Source organism: Cervus canadensis, chromosome 5 (genome assembly GCF_019320065.1).
Source record: "Cervus canadensis isolate Bull #8, Minnesota chromosome 5, ASM1932006v1, whole genome shotgun sequence".
In the NCBI taxonomy this organism is placed as follows: domain Eukaryota; kingdom Metazoa; phylum Chordata; class Mammalia; order Artiodactyla; family Cervidae; genus Cervus; species Cervus canadensis.
The window spans coordinates 14,189,456-14,205,938 of NC_057390.1; the positions used below are offsets into that span (position 1 = coordinate 14,189,456).

The 16,483-nt window shown below is 38.8% G+C and overlaps 1 protein-coding gene across 3 annotated transcripts; it reads right to left on the minus strand.

The window, feature by feature from the left end:
- Positions 1-310: 310 nt before the first annotated feature.
- DPY30 (dpy-30 histone methyltransferase complex regulatory subunit) lies at positions 311-10,315 on the minus strand. Of its 3 annotated transcripts, none has more exons than XM_043468272.1 (5): positions 10,217-10,315; positions 9,906-9,977; positions 9,773-9,820; positions 2,338-2,480; positions 311-669 (listed from the first exon to the last, which is right to left on the minus strand). In XM_043468272.1, the coding sequence occupies exons 2-5, from the start codon at positions 9,939-9,941 to the stop codon at positions 597-599; spliced, it is 300 nt and encodes a 99-aa protein (XP_043324207.1). In that variant the 5' UTR covers positions 9,942-9,977; positions 10,217-10,315; the 3' UTR covers positions 311-596. The 3 variants fall into 3 exon arrangements, with proteins under 3 accessions (XP_043324207.1, XP_043324206.1, XP_043324205.1); XM_043468271.1 differs by lacking the exon at positions 10,217-10,315 and adding an exon at positions 10,078-10,154; XM_043468270.1 differs by lacking the exons at positions 311-669; positions 9,773-9,820; positions 9,906-9,977; positions 10,217-10,315 and adding an exon at positions 5,622-6,014 and having other exon boundaries at positions 2,441-2,480.
- Positions 10,316-16,483: the final 6,168 nt, after the last annotated feature.

The window sequence follows — 16,483 nt, forward strand, 5'->3', positions numbered from 1 at the left end:
AAGGTTGATAGCACTGAAGGATATTGTACACCCTCTGCAGTACTTATAACAGCACTCCAAATTTATTGTGCGTTAGAATCACCAATGACATTTTTTAAAAACTGAAGATGCCCAAATCCTATTCTCTGAGAGATCCAGGAACAACACTAGAAAAACTGGCTGAGAGTTTTTTATATTCTAATTGACTTTGGTGTATTTTCACACTGTTGTAAAACTCTGCAGCATGTTAAGACACATGGGAGCAAGACACATGAAAACAATTGAATCGCATAAAATATTTGCCATAAGAACAAAAACTACTATAAAATAATGATGTTTTAACAGTTTATTTTGAAGGTCATTTTAAAAACAAAGTTAAAGACACTCTGAAAAAAAAATTGCACGGAACACACTCATTAAATAAGTTTGTGATTAAATCAATAAGGGAAATGATGTCTTCTTCTGCAACTCCGAAGTAAGTTCTGTTGTCCTGAAGGTTCTTATTTTTCCAAAAAGGGTGGGGTGGGGTGGGGTGGGGGGAATCATGGCAATTAAAGCTGCCTCTTAATCATGTAAATCTACAGTAGAAACCAAATTTTTCTGTTCTTCCCAATAAGTCAGTTTCGATCTTCAAACTGTGCCTTGTTTTTTAAAAGATATGATGCTAGAAATTCAATGGGATTTGGTGGTCTGTAAGGGAAAAGAAATCCAAATTTTAGAAATTTACATTCTAGATGCGTTAAATGTATTGTTCCATAAAATCTCTTTTCTTTTGGCTGCGCCATATGGGATATGAGATCTTAGTTCCTGGACTAGGCATTGAATCTGTGCCCCCTGCACTGGAAGCACAGAGTCTTAACCCACTGGATTGCCAGGAAGTCCCTTAAACATATTTTAAAATGAAGCAGTGGGTAGGAGGCGGAGCTGGAAGAATGCGGTCAAAAGGTACAGAATTCCAATTGTAAGTACAAAGGATGTAATGTACAACATGATCATAGGTGACACTGCTATATGATATACAAGAAAGTTGTTAGAAGAGTAGATCCTAAGAGCTCTCATAACAAAAAGATGTTTTCTTTTTTTTCCATTGTATCTATGTATGAGATAATGGATGTTAACTAAACCTATGCGGTAAACCATCATGCTGTATACTTTAAACAGTGATGTATATTTTTCTCAATAAAACAAAAAAAATTTTAATAAAATGTTATTTCACATTTATCACCTTTACATATGTACTTTTTGCTGATAAAACAGGTCCAAAGATGAAAAGTTGGGGGACCATATATTTTAAACTCCATTATAAAAAAGCATATTTAGAACTGATTTACAACAATCTCTAAACATTCTCTTAGCACTTTAAACAGCCTTTTGAGCTAACTAGACAGAGACAATACTTGTTACATAATAATTTGATGGATTATTTTGCTAAAATGCCTTACAATAAATGCAAAAACTTGCATTTATTAATAGAATATTACTTTAAAACTTTTTCAAATTTTAGGCTTCTAGAATTTAAAGTAATATTTAGAATTTCCAATATACTGGAAATTTTACAGTGTTCATTATTAGTCTGTTGAGAAAAATATCCAGGCAAGAATAATGGAGTGGGTTGCCATTTCCTTCTCCAGGGGATCTTCCCCACCCAGAGACTGAACCCACATCTCCCATTTCTCCTGCATTGGAGGGAAGGTTCTTTACCACTACACCACCTGGAAGCCAGTTACACCCAATAAATATTGACTAATGTAACTTACAAAAAAACTTTCTTATTGATTTACTTATACAAAAATAATTTAGGTAGAATTACCAGGGAAAAAAACATGTACATAACAGAGAAAAAATTGTAATCTTGCTAACAAAAAAAATGTAAATTAAAACAACTTCATAAAAAAACTTCATAACACACATGTAGTTAAGGCTATGATGACACTGGAAGAATCTCAAGGATAAACTTTTCAATGGAAATATATTATTATGGGTCAAACACCATAAAAATAGTCATCTCATTTGAAATAGTAAACCAACTCTTGGGTGTTTATCATAAGGAAGTAATGAAACAAAAACAAAAAGAAATGAAAGCAGTAATAAAGGAAATTGGACCTAAATGTTCAAAAACGAGATATAAAATTACACGTATACCATGATTACAAATATGCACATGATCTAAGACTAGTAGAAAAATACAATGTCTGAACTGAGGTTATGTCTGACTTCTTTTTAAAGAATCTTTAGTATCTAGAAGTTTCTTATACAGTAAAAGAAATAACTACACATAACTAATGATATTTCAACCAGGGAAGTTTTTATTTTGCTTTCTCTGGTAAGCCCATTTGCAGACAGACACTATTATCTTACCTTTCCTTTGCAAGTACAGCAAGTCCTTGTAATAAGATAGGCACAACTGTCTGATCCAGATAGGCACGAGTTGGCAAAGACTGGAGATCCACTTTCTGTTTTGATGACTTTTCTGCGTTAATTTTCTCATTTTCTACTATCCTCTAGAGAATTCAAAAAAACATGCATAAATATTAAAACTGCAAATCTCTCTGCCAAAATAAAATCAGACCCATTTCTAAATGTCACTCAAGAATTTTCTGAAGGCACCATTATATCTCATCCTTTTAACATCGTATCTCCATATCCTACACTTACTTTCTCTCTTTGCCTTTTTTAGGAGCAAAAATAAGTACTTTTTCTTTGAGAATACCTTCTTACAGTGTGCTTCAAAAAAAATCTGGACATGACACTAAGTAGCACAGAATCACAGTGAGAAAACTAGTCCTGTTTCAATTTTTTCATCACAGATAATATCAAGGACAAAGTCTCAGTTTGATACTAACATGTCTCTAACACTTCTGTAACACTTGCTAACCTCCCTTCTTAAGACAGGGAACAGGTTTAAGGCTCAGAGGCTTCAACAGGCAACAGAGTCTAGCTAAAATTTATTACCTGTTTTGTAGTCTCTGTTTTGTATTTCCTGTTTTCATTTTTATAGTTACCTCTACCACAATGAGAATGCTTTTCCATTTATATTTCTTTTTAAAATAAATGCATCTGATTTTTTTTAAGTAAATTTAAGGAAAAATATTAAGTAAAAATAGCCAAAAAACAGAAGACATGACTAATATGGGAAAGATCATTACTGTGATATTTAAATAATGTTTAGAAAATGATGACTTATACTTCCTTCACCTAAGAATCCCCATGTGAAAACTTGAGTCTTTCATATAGATTCATCTGATATCCAGAGTATCAAAAATGGCTTTACTAAAAGCTGTGCCTTCTGAAAATCTACCATTTCAGAAATTTAGAAATAAGTGGCTATCTCAAAAGACGAAACACTATTAAGAGCACTTTTATTTAAAGAACTTTTGTTCCAATCATACTAGAACTGGATATAAATGAGTCAATAATTATAAAAACAATTTTTCTGTACTTAATTTTTTTAAAGAAAATTTTATTTTGTAAAAACTGAGAAAAAACTTTAAGCATATAACATACATACCGTGCTTTTCAAAACATTTGCCAGAACTATCGGATAACTTGTCTAATTTTGCTTATGATTTTTCAGTCTAATTTTTGGACATAATAAAAATAATTATATACACTAATGAATGGAATAGCTATTTTATTTGCCCATGAATTAAGAAACTTTCTTGTTCATCAGTAAATTGCAACAAATATATGATAAAAACTAGTCATTTACACGACATCCCAATACCTTAACAAAAAACAGCAATACCTAAGCAACTCTAATAGATCCTATAATAAGGTCCTTGACAAGTTCTCTCATTTATATCATTTAAACATTCACTAAATACTTATTATGTACTGTAATGCTTAATTTTAGTAAAGTCAAAAATCCTAAATTAATCTAAAAAAATTTACAGCTGACCCCTGAACAACATGAAGGTTTGGGGCACTAACCCGTTCTGCCCAGCCAAAAACCCACCTATAACTTACAGTTGGCTCCTCCATATCTGCAGTTCTATATCTACAGTTCTACATCCTTGGGTTCAACCAACTGGAAATCATGCGGTACTACAGTATTTACTATTGGAAAAAATCCACATTTAAGTGGACCCACGCAGTTCAAACCTGTGGGTCAAACATATATCCAGACTAACACACACACTCATAAGAGATGAAGCTTTTAAGAGTGTAGAACAGTGACCACAAAAATGGGAAAAAGTCAGGTGAATCCTATGATTGCCAGGATTACTGCATCCTGCCTGGAGAACTTACAATGATACCCAAGAAGAAGGAACCAAGCAGAGCCCTGCAGTCTCCCCAAGCTGAGAAGACAGAGTTGAATAATTAGAGAGACCAAGGGAACTAGAAATCGCAGAGCAGAGTGCTAAGAGGACAATTTCACAGAAGGGGGTTGATCAGAAAGAGAGGAAGAGACTGTCTCCCAGTCTTCAGGTGAGTACTAGTCAGAGCATGAGTGTGAGAGAACTACCCAAGGCCGGAAGAAAACCACTTGGAAGAAGCACATGGCACAATCCCTGGAGCTCACACAGGCCAGGAGTAGTTCAGCATCCCATGACCCAGAATGAAAACCTCATGACACATGAAGCATTGGGCAGAATACACAAGGGAGAAATTAAGCATGAACTAAAGGCTAGTCGGTTAGCCACTCAGTCCTGTCTGACTCTTTGTGACCCCATGGAGTGTAGGCTCCTCTGTTCATGGAATTCTCCAGGCAAGAAAACTGGAGTGGGTTGCCAAAGGCTAATCTGGTCCCATCTAAAAAAGCTTAAAGGCAAACTTCAAAAGGATCAAAATGTTTCCAAATAACTTGACCATGTCCCAGAACAAAGCTCAAGAAGGTTTGAAGAAATGCAAAAAAAATGCACCAGCACCCAGCAAAGTGCATAGTGCAAAGCCTTCAGTCAAAATTGCCAGACAGACAAAGAAGCAGGAAAAAACTACCCATGATGAAGAGAAAAACCAATTCACAGAAACAGACTCAGGAATGATACAGATAGCATTGGAAATGCCATTAAGTTAGTTATTATAATATATTCCATATGTTTAAGAAGACAAGAGGAAAGAATGAGTAAATCAAGCTAACAAAATACTTGAAAATATTTGAAGAAATGTCTGAATTTTCAAATATCATTAAAACTCTAAATGCAAAGATCCAAGAAACTCAATCCTAAGCACAAGATTAAAACAAAAAATTATGCCAAGACACATCAAAATCAAGTATCTAAAACTAGTAATAAATAAAATCTTAAAAGCACAAAGAGAAGACATTTAAATACGGAGGAGCAAAGAGAGGAGTGATAGAACACTTTTCATCAGAAACAACATCAGCCAGAAGACAGTGAAGCCTATCTACACTCAGCAAATATACCTCAAAACAAAGGCAAAATAATTATACCTTTTTAGACATTCAGAACCTTAAAGAATTCCTTCCCATCAGACCTCCACTACAAGAAACGTTCAAGAAAACCCTTCAGGAGGATGGGAAATGATGCCAGATGGGAAGCTGGATCTACACAAAAGGCTGGAGAACCCAGAAACGATAACTATAAGGGTAAACATGACTCCTTCCTCTTAATGTTTAAATCTCTTTTAAAAAGAGATAATTAGACAGAAGTGAAGGGAGCACTTCTGGGCTCCACAATCACCTGGAGCAGGTGGCGTTAGGTTGACCCTGCTGGGCCTCTTTCTGCAGTTCCGCCTTTGGTCTTTCTGGAAATCTTGCTGGTGCCAGACAGCATCCCAGACGTGTGTGAGGGACTCCAATAGTGCATAAATTCCCCAAAAGGCCCCCAAGGGGCAGGCACAGTGCAATTCTTGACGGCCAATGAACTGAAGACAACAATGTGGCTTTCTGGCTTGTCCAGTTTACTGTCCTGTTTGCTTGTTCTGCCTCTTGCTGGGTTGCGTGAAGCGGCAAGCTGTTACCAACGTGCTTTGCTGGCAAGTGCTCTGACCAGGGCTCTGAGGCTGCACCAAAGACGACTTCGCTTCCAGTTACGCAGAGCATTCCTGGCCCGAGCTTTGTTAGGGGACTGCTGGTGCTACCTGTTGTATTCACTCATCTTTGTCAATTCCTCCCGTGACAATGAATATGCTCCCCGTCTTGTTATTCTCTTGGCTTCAAGCTGCCACATACTGGAAAAAGGCACTTAGTGTAAAGGGTTCAAATAGTTTCTCTCTACTGAGACCTCTCTTCCATAAATTAAGCACTAATCAACAGAATATTCTGAAATTCATTGTTTGTCATTAAATAATCTTGATGCCTGCTACAGTTTTTACGCTTTTTTAGTAACCAAGAAAGTTTGCTCCAGCTTTTTATATACTATAGACTCCTCAATACCGCTCTCAAAGAATTGAGGGCTGTTGTTGAGTATCTAATAATGAAACCTGCTTGCCCAGGGTTTGTGAGAAGACTCTGTCTTCAGAGCATTGCCTTGATGAGCAGATTAGCAAGAACAGTTGCATAGTTTAACATCCAGCTAAGTTATATGTAATCTAAATGAGTATTATTAGCAGCTGGTACTTCTGTTAGAGATGGTTAATTCCAGGTGTAAAACTGACCTCAATGCAATTTACAGAAATGCATCTCAAAAGAAAAATAATCCTTTTCCCAGAATGCTAAATCAAACTTTTAAATACTGAGGAACTTTACTGTACTGTGTTGTTAATGGTTAAGTAAGTTTAAATCTTATGACAAATGCATCAAAAGTTCTTTAGACTGGTGTGCCTTAATCATGAAGTACACCTATTTCTCTTTTAAAAATAGCTATAAAGTTTGTTTTCATCTAATTGGTAACCTTAATTTGTATCTGGCATGAGTTGATTACGGTAATATTAACGTGTAAATTCAGCATATTTTAAGACAGTATTCTTTTGCCATTCAGTAATTTTAGGTGATTTTAAGAACACTTCCCACTGTGTTTAATTTCAAATTTTTTCTGAACCAACCAAGTGCTCCTTGGTTAGGACATATTTATTTTGGATATATCATTAAAATAGGAATTCTATATGTATCTTATGCTATGATCCTCCAAATTTTTATTTTCATAATTACTTCTATGGCTTCGAATTTTTTTTTTTAAAGGTCCCACTGTAAGCTTGTCTGTTAGCCAACTGGGTAAATATCTGTGGTCACCTAGCATTTTACATTAGAGAGCAGTAGTCAAGACAGTTTTCCTTTCAGAGACCACTGAGTTAACATTTCTCAAATACGAAATCCTCCTTTTTTTAGAAATGTGCACACACAGGTTTTAGTAGTTTACAGAATTACTTAGATCAGATTCTTGACTGACAGTTTTCTCAGTTTCCTAAGCCTAAATTTTCACAATTACAGCAGTGCAGACACCTTTTGAAAGGCATGCAACTGAAGATTTAGCATATGACTAAACTTGGTATCTGTTTTAAAATAATAATGAAGATTATGTATACTCACCCATCAAATCTGATTTAAAAGATTTAATAGAAAGGTTTATATGTAAGGTTATTGATTGGGAATGGGGCCAGAGGAGGAATTAAAGGGTAAACAGTATAGATTTCTATTTTGCAATGCAGAGACAAGTTTGGGGGAATTGGATGTATAATCCAACTGTGATTGAGTTGTATGTTTAATACACTTGTTGAGCTTCCATCAACTCCTTTATAAAATTCATTCTGATCTTTATTACTGCTGCATGATCAGAACTGCTTAAAACATTGCAAAATGCTAATACTGAGTAATGTAACGGTTTTTGTAACCAGTTTTCTTCTGTGTATGTGACCTGGATTTCTCAAATACACTCAGTGACTTATCAGTAACATCAGTTTTCTTTTTATTCAACTTTTTGATCCACAGAAATATGATAGTTACTTGATAGCTCAACTGTAACCAGCTATTTTTGTAATTTTGAAATCTTTATCTACTAAGTTAGAGAAGCCCATTAATATACAGTTGACTGTGGAGGGGGCAGAGACTCATTATCATTATGTAATCTGATGGTTTTAAAAATTAAATTTTCTAGAGCAATAAAGTAACTATAATGTTAAGTAAACAATTTAAAAAATTTAAAATGAAAAAGATAATTGATTTTTTAAAGAAAAAATAAAAACAATCAATTGCAGGATTTATAACATATGCAGAAATATAATATGTGATAACAATAGTATAAAGGCCTGGAGAGAGAAAATGGAAGGATACTGTTGTAAGGTCCTTATACCATCCATGAAAAGATACCACTTGGAGGTAAACTGTGGGAAGTTAAACTTCTGCACAAGTCCTAAAGCAACCACCAAAAAAATTATATGCCAATAATGGAAATAAAATGGAATTCTAGAAAGAAAAGCAGCAGCTGTAGAACAGTGATTTCCAGACTTTGAGATATCACAAACAAGTAAATTAACAATAACATATTGAAAGAAGGGACTAACATAAGGTTGTTAACTCTATTTTACCAAGTAAAACTTCATAAACAAACATAATTATTATTTTACTATCACCATTAACTCATAAAAGAACAGGCATTTTAAAATTATGGAAGCAAGAAAACCAATCACCAAAGAATGTAGCATCATCATTCATTCACTCCACTTTCCTTTTTTCTCACTGTACTATGGAAATTGGTCTGAAGGTTTGAAAAAATGTATTTGGTATCACTGTATCATGGCTCTACCTCCAAATACAAGCACCAACAGGAAAAGACTGCACTGATGCCTAAAAACAATCCTCTTAAATGACTAAAACACTAAGTGGCATAGAGTATCTTCATCTGATTCAGCGTAGCAGTTCAATTAAAAACTGCATCATGAAGATCCAAATTCTCTTAACCCTGATATCAAACCAATAAATAATCCTGGCAATTTACAGGCACAGAGAAGTCACTCCACATGACAGGGAATTCTGGAGTTGCTCAAGATCAGCAATATAATTTAATCCCACCTCAAAAATGTCAGCCTGCCTAGGTTTAAAACACAGTTCACTTTCTTCCTGGTGAACTTAGACAAGTTAAGTCAACTTCTCTGAGCCTTGCAAGACAGAAAATACACAAAAGTTACTTAGCGCTAATACTAGTAGCCATTACTATTATTATTGTACTTGGAAATGCTCCTGCCCTCATTTATCCAAACTTTATTACTGATGTTTTTCTTTCCCCCATAAAACACACACACCTTCTCTATATTCCTAACCAATCCCACCTAGCTCTGGTTAATTCAACTGTTCTAGCATTTATTCTTTCACTTACAAAGTAACCTCTTCTTTTAGAGAGTAACCTCTTAATACCTGCAGGAAAAGCTTTATAAAAGCATACCTCCTTTTGTATACGGTTTTGCACATGTACTGTCTGAATTCAGATAACCATGTAAGGCAAAAACAGTGTCTACCACCTGTGTTATAGCTTCCAATGTCTCCTGCTAATGAACTCTGCAAAGATATCAACCTTGACTAAATGTTGACTTCACCAGCACACTACCCGCTACAACAACAATGGGTTTCCTAACTGTAATGTGCAGTTTTTCCACTGCAATATTCCAGCAGAACATAAACAGCCACCAAGCAAAACGATTCTGACAATCTCCGTTAGCAATATATGTTTCTTTCTCTATATCATTTTCAAAGTTCAACCTCTGGACTCAGCTAATATGTACGTCTACATACCACGAAGCATTAGTGCTGCTAATAAAATTAGCTGCCCATAATGTGACACTCCTTGGTTCATGATGATAAAAGTTTTCCCTTGTGCAAAGCAACCTAGCAAAAATGGATCCCAAGTTTCTGCAGCTCTTAAGAGACGAAAGGATATGGCATAGGAACTGGGCAAGTTACCTCGACGTTGTCTGTGAGACCATATTCAGAGTGGGGATTTTCTGCGACCTAGAAAACAAAACACAAGTCACAGAGGCATCACCCACTCTTCCTTGCTGCACACTGCCACCCTAAATCCAGGGCCTCCTAGTACCTGCGTCTGTCCCTCCAGCATCTGCTCTGGCTCCATGGCGGACCCTGCAAGTCACACTCCCCGGATACCAGTCTTGGAAAACAAGAAAAACCGTGAGTTACCCGGGAGATTTGAAGAATGAAGACGCCAGGATGGAGCCCAACCCAGTCCCGACCCCGCCCCTCACCCCCACCTGGGCGCGGGAGCACCACGAGCTGCAGAGGAGCAGGATGGGACAGTCCACGACCGGGCGCCCGCATCAGGTCCGGTAGCTCCGCGGTACTCCCCAGAACCTAGAAGAGGTGGGGGGAAGGGGAAAGGGAGCTGATTACCCGCGCCCAAGCCGCTCGTTCCTAGGAGCCCTGCACCGCGCCACGAACTCCCAGCACAAACCGCTTCCGCCGTAAGTGGCGGATGTCGCACGGCTGCCGCGCCTGCGCAGAACTGCACAGCCGGGCCCGAGCTAGGAAGGACCGGGAGGGCTTGTAAGTATAACGTGCAGTCTGCGATAAGCAGCGTCCTGGCTAAGGTGTGACCCGCAGTCTGCGAAACAATCGTTCCTTGACCTGCCTACGCCGAGCAGCCGCCACCCCACCTGCAGACCCAGTGAATAGACCAGCTGTCAGGGGTTCGGCCCGGCCATCCCTCGGTGCTGCCTGAAATCTGCCGAAGCGCTTCTCCGCGGAACCAAAAAACTTGCTGAATAATTCTTACGAAAAAAATCTCAGACCGAAACTCAACAAGCCGGGAAAGAATATCAGTTCAGTTCAGTCACTCAGTCCTGTCCGACTATTTGCGACCCCATGGACTGCAGCACGCCAGGCTTCCTTGTCCATCACCAAATCCCAGAATTTACTCAAACTCGTGTCCATTGAGTCGGTAACCATCCAACCATCTCATCCTCTGTCGCCCCTTCTTCTCCTGCCTTCAATCTTTCCTAGCACCAGGGTCTTTTAAAATGAGTCAGTTCTTCGCATCAGGTGGCCAAAGTATTGGAGTTTCAGCTTCAGCATCAGTCCTTCCAATGAACATTCAGGACTGATTGCCTTTAGGATGAACTGCTTGGATCTCCTTGCAGTCCAAGGGACTCTCAAGAGTCTTCTCCAACACCACAGTTCAAAAGCATCAATTCTTCAGCGCTCAGCTTTCTTTATAATCCAATTCTCACGTCCATACGTGATTACTGGAAAAACTATAGCTTTGACTAGATGGACCTTTGTTGGCAAAGTAATGTTTCTGCTTTGTAATATGCTATTTAGGTTGGTCAGAACTTTTCTTCCAAGGAGCAAGTGTCTTTAATTTCATGGCTGTAGTCACCATCTGCAATGATTTTGGAGGCCAAAAAAATAAAGTTTGTCACGGTTTCCACTGTTTCCCCATCTATTTGCCATGAAGTGATGGGACCCGATGCCATGATCTTAGTTTTCTGAATGTTGAGTTTTAAGCAAACTTTTTCACTCTCCTCTTTCACTTTCATCAAGAGACTCTTTAGTTCTTCACTTTCTGCCATAAGGGTGGTGTCATCTGCATATCTGAGGTTATTGATACTTCTCCTGGCAATCTTGATTCCAGTTTGTGCTTCATCCAGCCCAGCGTTTCTCATGATGTACTCTGCATATAAGTTAAATAAGCAGGGTGACAATACACAGCCTTGACGTACTGCTTCCTGGTTTGGAACTAGTCTGTTGTTCCATGTCCAGTTCTAACTGTTGCTTCCTGACCTGCATACAGGTTTGTCAGGAGACAGGTCAGGTGGTCTGGTGTTCCCATCTATTGAAGAATTTTCCACAGTTTGTTGTGGTCCACACAGTCAAAGGCTTTGGTATAGTCAATAAAGCAGAAGTAGATGTTTTTCTGGAACTCTCTTGCTTTGTTGATGATCCAGCAGATGTTGGCAATTTGATCTCTGGTTCCTCTGCCTTTTCTAAAACCAGCTTGAACATCTGGAAGTTCACGGTTCAGGTATTGCTGAAGCCTGGCTTGGAGAATTTTCAGCTTGGAGAACTTTGAAAGCATGTGAGATTAGTGCAACTGTGCGGTAGTTTGGGCATTCTCTGGACTTGCCTTTCTTTGGGATTGGAATGAAAAATGACTTTTTCCAGTCCTGTGGCCACTGCTGAGTTTTCCAAATTTGCTGGCATATTGAGTGCACCACTTTCACAGCATCCTCGTTTAGAATTTGAAATAGTTCAACTGGAATTCCATCACCTCCACTGGCTTTCTTCATAGGGATGCTTCCTAAGGCCCACTTGACTTTGCATTCCAGGATGTCTGGCTCTAGGTGAATGATCACACCATCGTGATTAACTGGGTTGTGAAGATCTTTTTGTACAATTCTTCTGTGTATTCTTGCCACCTCTTCTTAATATCTTTTGCTTCTGTTAGGTCCATACCATTTCTGTCCTTTATTGTACCCATCTTTGCATGAAATGTTCCCTTGGTATCTCTAACTTTCCTGAAGAGATATCTAGTCTTTCCCATTCTATTGTTTTCCTCTGTTTCTTTGCATTTATCGCTGAGGAAGACTTTCTAATCTCTCCTTGCTATTCTTTGGAACTCTCCATTCAAATAAGTATATCTTTCCTTTTCTCCTTTGCCTTTAGCTTCTTTTCTTTTCTCCGCTATTTTTTTTTTTTATTTTTTAGTTCTCCCACTTTATTGCTCCCAACCCATCTCCCTCCACCCTCGTGCACACATGCTCAGTCATGTAACCCCATGGACTGCAGCCCGCCAGGCTCCTCTGTCCATGGACTTTTCCAGGAAAGAATACTGGAATGGGTTGCCATTTCCTTCTCCAATTCTCCGCTATTTGTAAGGGCTCCTCAGACAACAATTCTGCGTTTTTGCATTTCTTTTTCTTAGTCTTGATCACTGCCTCCTGTACAGTGTCACCAACCTCCATCTATAGTTCTTCAGGCACTCTGTCTACCAGATCGAATCCCTTGAATCTAGTTGTCACTCCCACTGTATAACCCTAAAGGATCTGATTTAGGTCATACCTGAATGGTCTAGTGGTTTTTCCCACTTTCTTCAATTTAAGTCTGAATTTGGCAATAAGGAGTTCATGATCTAGCCACAGTCAGCTCCCAGTCTTGTTTTTGCTTACTGTTTAGAGCTTCTCCATCTTTGGCTTCAAAGAATATAGTCAATCTGATTTTGGTATTGAACATCTGGTGATATCCATGTGTAGAGTCTTCTCTTGTGTTGTTGGAAGAGGGTGTTTGCTATGACCAGTGCATTCTCTTCACAAAACTCTATTAGCCTTTGCCCTGCTTCATTCTGTACTCCAAGGCCAAATTTGCCTGTTACTCCAGGTATTTCTTGACTTCTGACTTTTGCATCCCAGTCCCCCATAATGAAAAGGACATCTTTTTTGGGTGTTAGTTCTAGAAGGTCTTGTAGGTCTTCATAGAACCGTTCAACTTCAGCTTCTTCAGCATTACTGGTCGGGGCATAGACTTGGATTACTGTGATATTGAATGGTTTGCCTTGGGAATGAACAGAGATCATTCTGTCGTTTTTGAGATTGCATCCAAGTACTGCATTTCAGACTCTTTTGTTGACTATGATGGCTACTCCATTTATTCTAAGGGATTTTTGCCCACAGTAGTAGATATAATAGTCATCTGAGTTAAATTCACACACTCCAGTCCATTTTAGTTCGCTGATTCCTAACATGTCAATGTTGACTGTTGCCATCTCCTGTTTGACCACTTCCAGTTTGCCTTGATTCATGGGCCTAACATTCCAGGTTCCTATGCAATATTGCTCTTTACAGCATCGGTCTATACTTCCATTACCAGTCACATCCACAACTGGGTGTTATTTTTGCTTTGGTTCCATCTCTTCATTCTTTCTGGAGTTAGTTCTACACTGATATCCAGTAGCATATTGCGCACCTACTGACCTGGAGAGTTCATCTTTCACTGTCCTATCTTTTTGCCTTTTCATACTGTTCATGGGATCCTCAAGGCAAGAATACTGAAGTGGTTTCCCATTTGCTTCTCCAGTGGACCACGTTTTGTCAGAACTCTCCACCATGACCTGTCGGTCTTGGGTCAGACCTGATATGACCTGGTTGCACCAGATATAAGCTGGTGGTAGTTAATCCCACCTGAATTGCATGACGGCTATGCAGTGGGACAGGAGAGGTTTTCCCAAAGGAAAACCTTAGAATGACTAGGAAGAGGGAAGAAAGGGAATGAATTTGAAGAGTTAGCCAAAAAACATTCACTATCGTGTATTCAGAAAGGAGTTCATACTCATTAGAAGCTTACGACAAAAGTAATGGAATGACAAAAGACTGACACAGCAGTTATACGTCTGGGATTTTATCCCATAGATCACAAGGATACAAAGATCCTATACCACAGTTTTTAGTAGCAGAAGATTGGGAATAGATTAAATTATGATATCTCAATACAGGGGACAACTGTGCAGCCATTGGAAAGAATGAGGTATATCTACGGTGCTGTTGTTGTTCAATTGCTAAGTCATGTCCAACTCTTTGTGACTATTTGGACTATCACCTGCCAGGCTCCTCTGGCCTCCACTGTTTCCTGGGGTTTGCTCAGTTTCACATCCATTGAGTCAGTGATGCTATCTAATGTCTCATCCTCTGTCATCCCCTTCTCCTCCTCCCCTCAATCTTTCCCAGCATCAGGGGCTTTTCCAGTGATGCGACTGTTCACATAAGGTGGCCAAAGCGTTGGAGCGTCAGTGCTTCCAGTAAAGATTCAGGGTTGATTTCCTTTAGGATTGACTAGTTTGATCTCCTTGCAGTCCAAGGGACTGTCAAGAGTCTTCTCCAGGACCATAATTTAAAAGCATCGATTCTTTAGCACACAGCCTTCTTTATGGTCCAACTCTCATATCTGTATGTGACTACTGGAAAAACCATAGCTTTGACTATATGCACCTTGTTTGGCAAAGTGATGTCTGCTTTTTAATATGGTGTCTAGATTTGTCATAGCTATATACATCTATATCTATAGGTACTGGCATGTTAAAAATATTCACAACAACAACAAAAAAAATTCACAACATAATTTTATCTGAAAACACATGTTGTAGGAAATCTGTGTAGTGAGATCTGGTTTTTTTTTTCGTATGTACATACTTGTATATGCATAGAAAAAAGCCTGGAGAGATGTACAATAGACTATTAATAATGGTTACCTGTGGAGAGTGAAAATGTGGAAGGTAAATAAGTCGTTGCTTTCTACAAACTTTTTTTTTTCTACAAACTTTTATATTGTTTGAGGGTTTTTTTGTTGTTTTTTTTTTACCAAAGGCATGAATTTGTTTTAAAATTAAAAGGCCAGGAACATGTTCACCCCTGCCATCTCCAATCACACTGAGGACCACCTGATGCAGAAGAGAAAGAGAAAGCCCCATCACACCTATGAATAGCAAACAGGTAAAACACCACTAATAACAGCAACAGTCAGTTTAGTCGCTCAGTCGTGTCCAATTCTTTGCAACCCCATGAACCACAGCACGCCAGGCCTCCCTGTCCATCACCAACTCCCGGAGTCCACTCAAACTCATGTCCATTGAGTTGGTGAGGCCATCCAACCAACTCAACCCCAGTCATCCCCTTCTCCTCCTGCCCTCAATCTTTCCCAGCATCAGGATCTTTTCAAATGAGTCAGCTCTTCACATCAGGTGGCCAAAGTATTAGAGTTTCAGCTTCAAAATCAGTCCTACCAATGAACACCCAGGACTGATCTCCTTTAGGATGGACTGATTAGACCTCCTTGCAGTCCAAGGGACTTTCAGGAGTCTTCTCCAACACTACTGGTAAAAGCATCAATTCTTCGGCACTCAGCTTTCTTTATAGTCCAACTCTCACATCCATACATGACCACTGGAAAAACCATAGCTTTGACTAGATGGACCTTTGTTGACAAAGTAATGTCTCTACATTTTAATATGCTGTCTAGGTTGGTCATAACTTTCCTTCCAAGGAGTAAGCAACAGGGAAATATACAAATGCACCGGCAGAAAAAAAATTAAAAGGCCAGGAATTTTCCTGGTGGTTCAGTGGTTAAGACTCTGCACTTCCACTATAGGCAGCACGGATTCAGTCCCTGGTATAGGAACTAAGATCCCGCATGCCACAGGGAACAAATGGGAAAAAAAAAAAAAGAGGCCAAAAATAATTAGATAAATTTTTTTAATTGGAATATATGTCACTTTATTGTATGTACCACAAGCAATAATGAGGAGAATATTTACACGAGTAATGAGTCTCATTGTTTATATGATAGCACTAAAAAAAAAAAACTTCCAGTTCATTCTTCCCTTTATCCTCCTATTTATGGGGCATCTGCAGGAAAGAGTTAACACAGCAGGCCTGAGACTGCTGGCTTTAGAAAGGCCTGCTTGAAAGGCTGGCTTGTGTCTGGGCGTTTGAATAGTAAGCTGTTTCCTACACCGATAAACGGGGTCACAATGGCTCAGCGGTGAAGAATCCACCTGCCAGTGCAGGAGACGTGGGTTTGGTCCCTGTGTCAAGAAGATCCTCTAGAGCAGGAAATGGCAACCCACTCCAGTATTCTTGTCTGGGAAACCCCATGGACAAAGCAGCCTGGTGG

Bases quoted from the DNA above. Each gene is read 5' to 3' on its own strand.
- DPY30 (XM_043468270.1), bottom strand. From the start codon at position 5,983: ATGCTCTGCGTAACTGGAAGCGAAGTCGTCTTTGGTGCAGCCTCAGAG.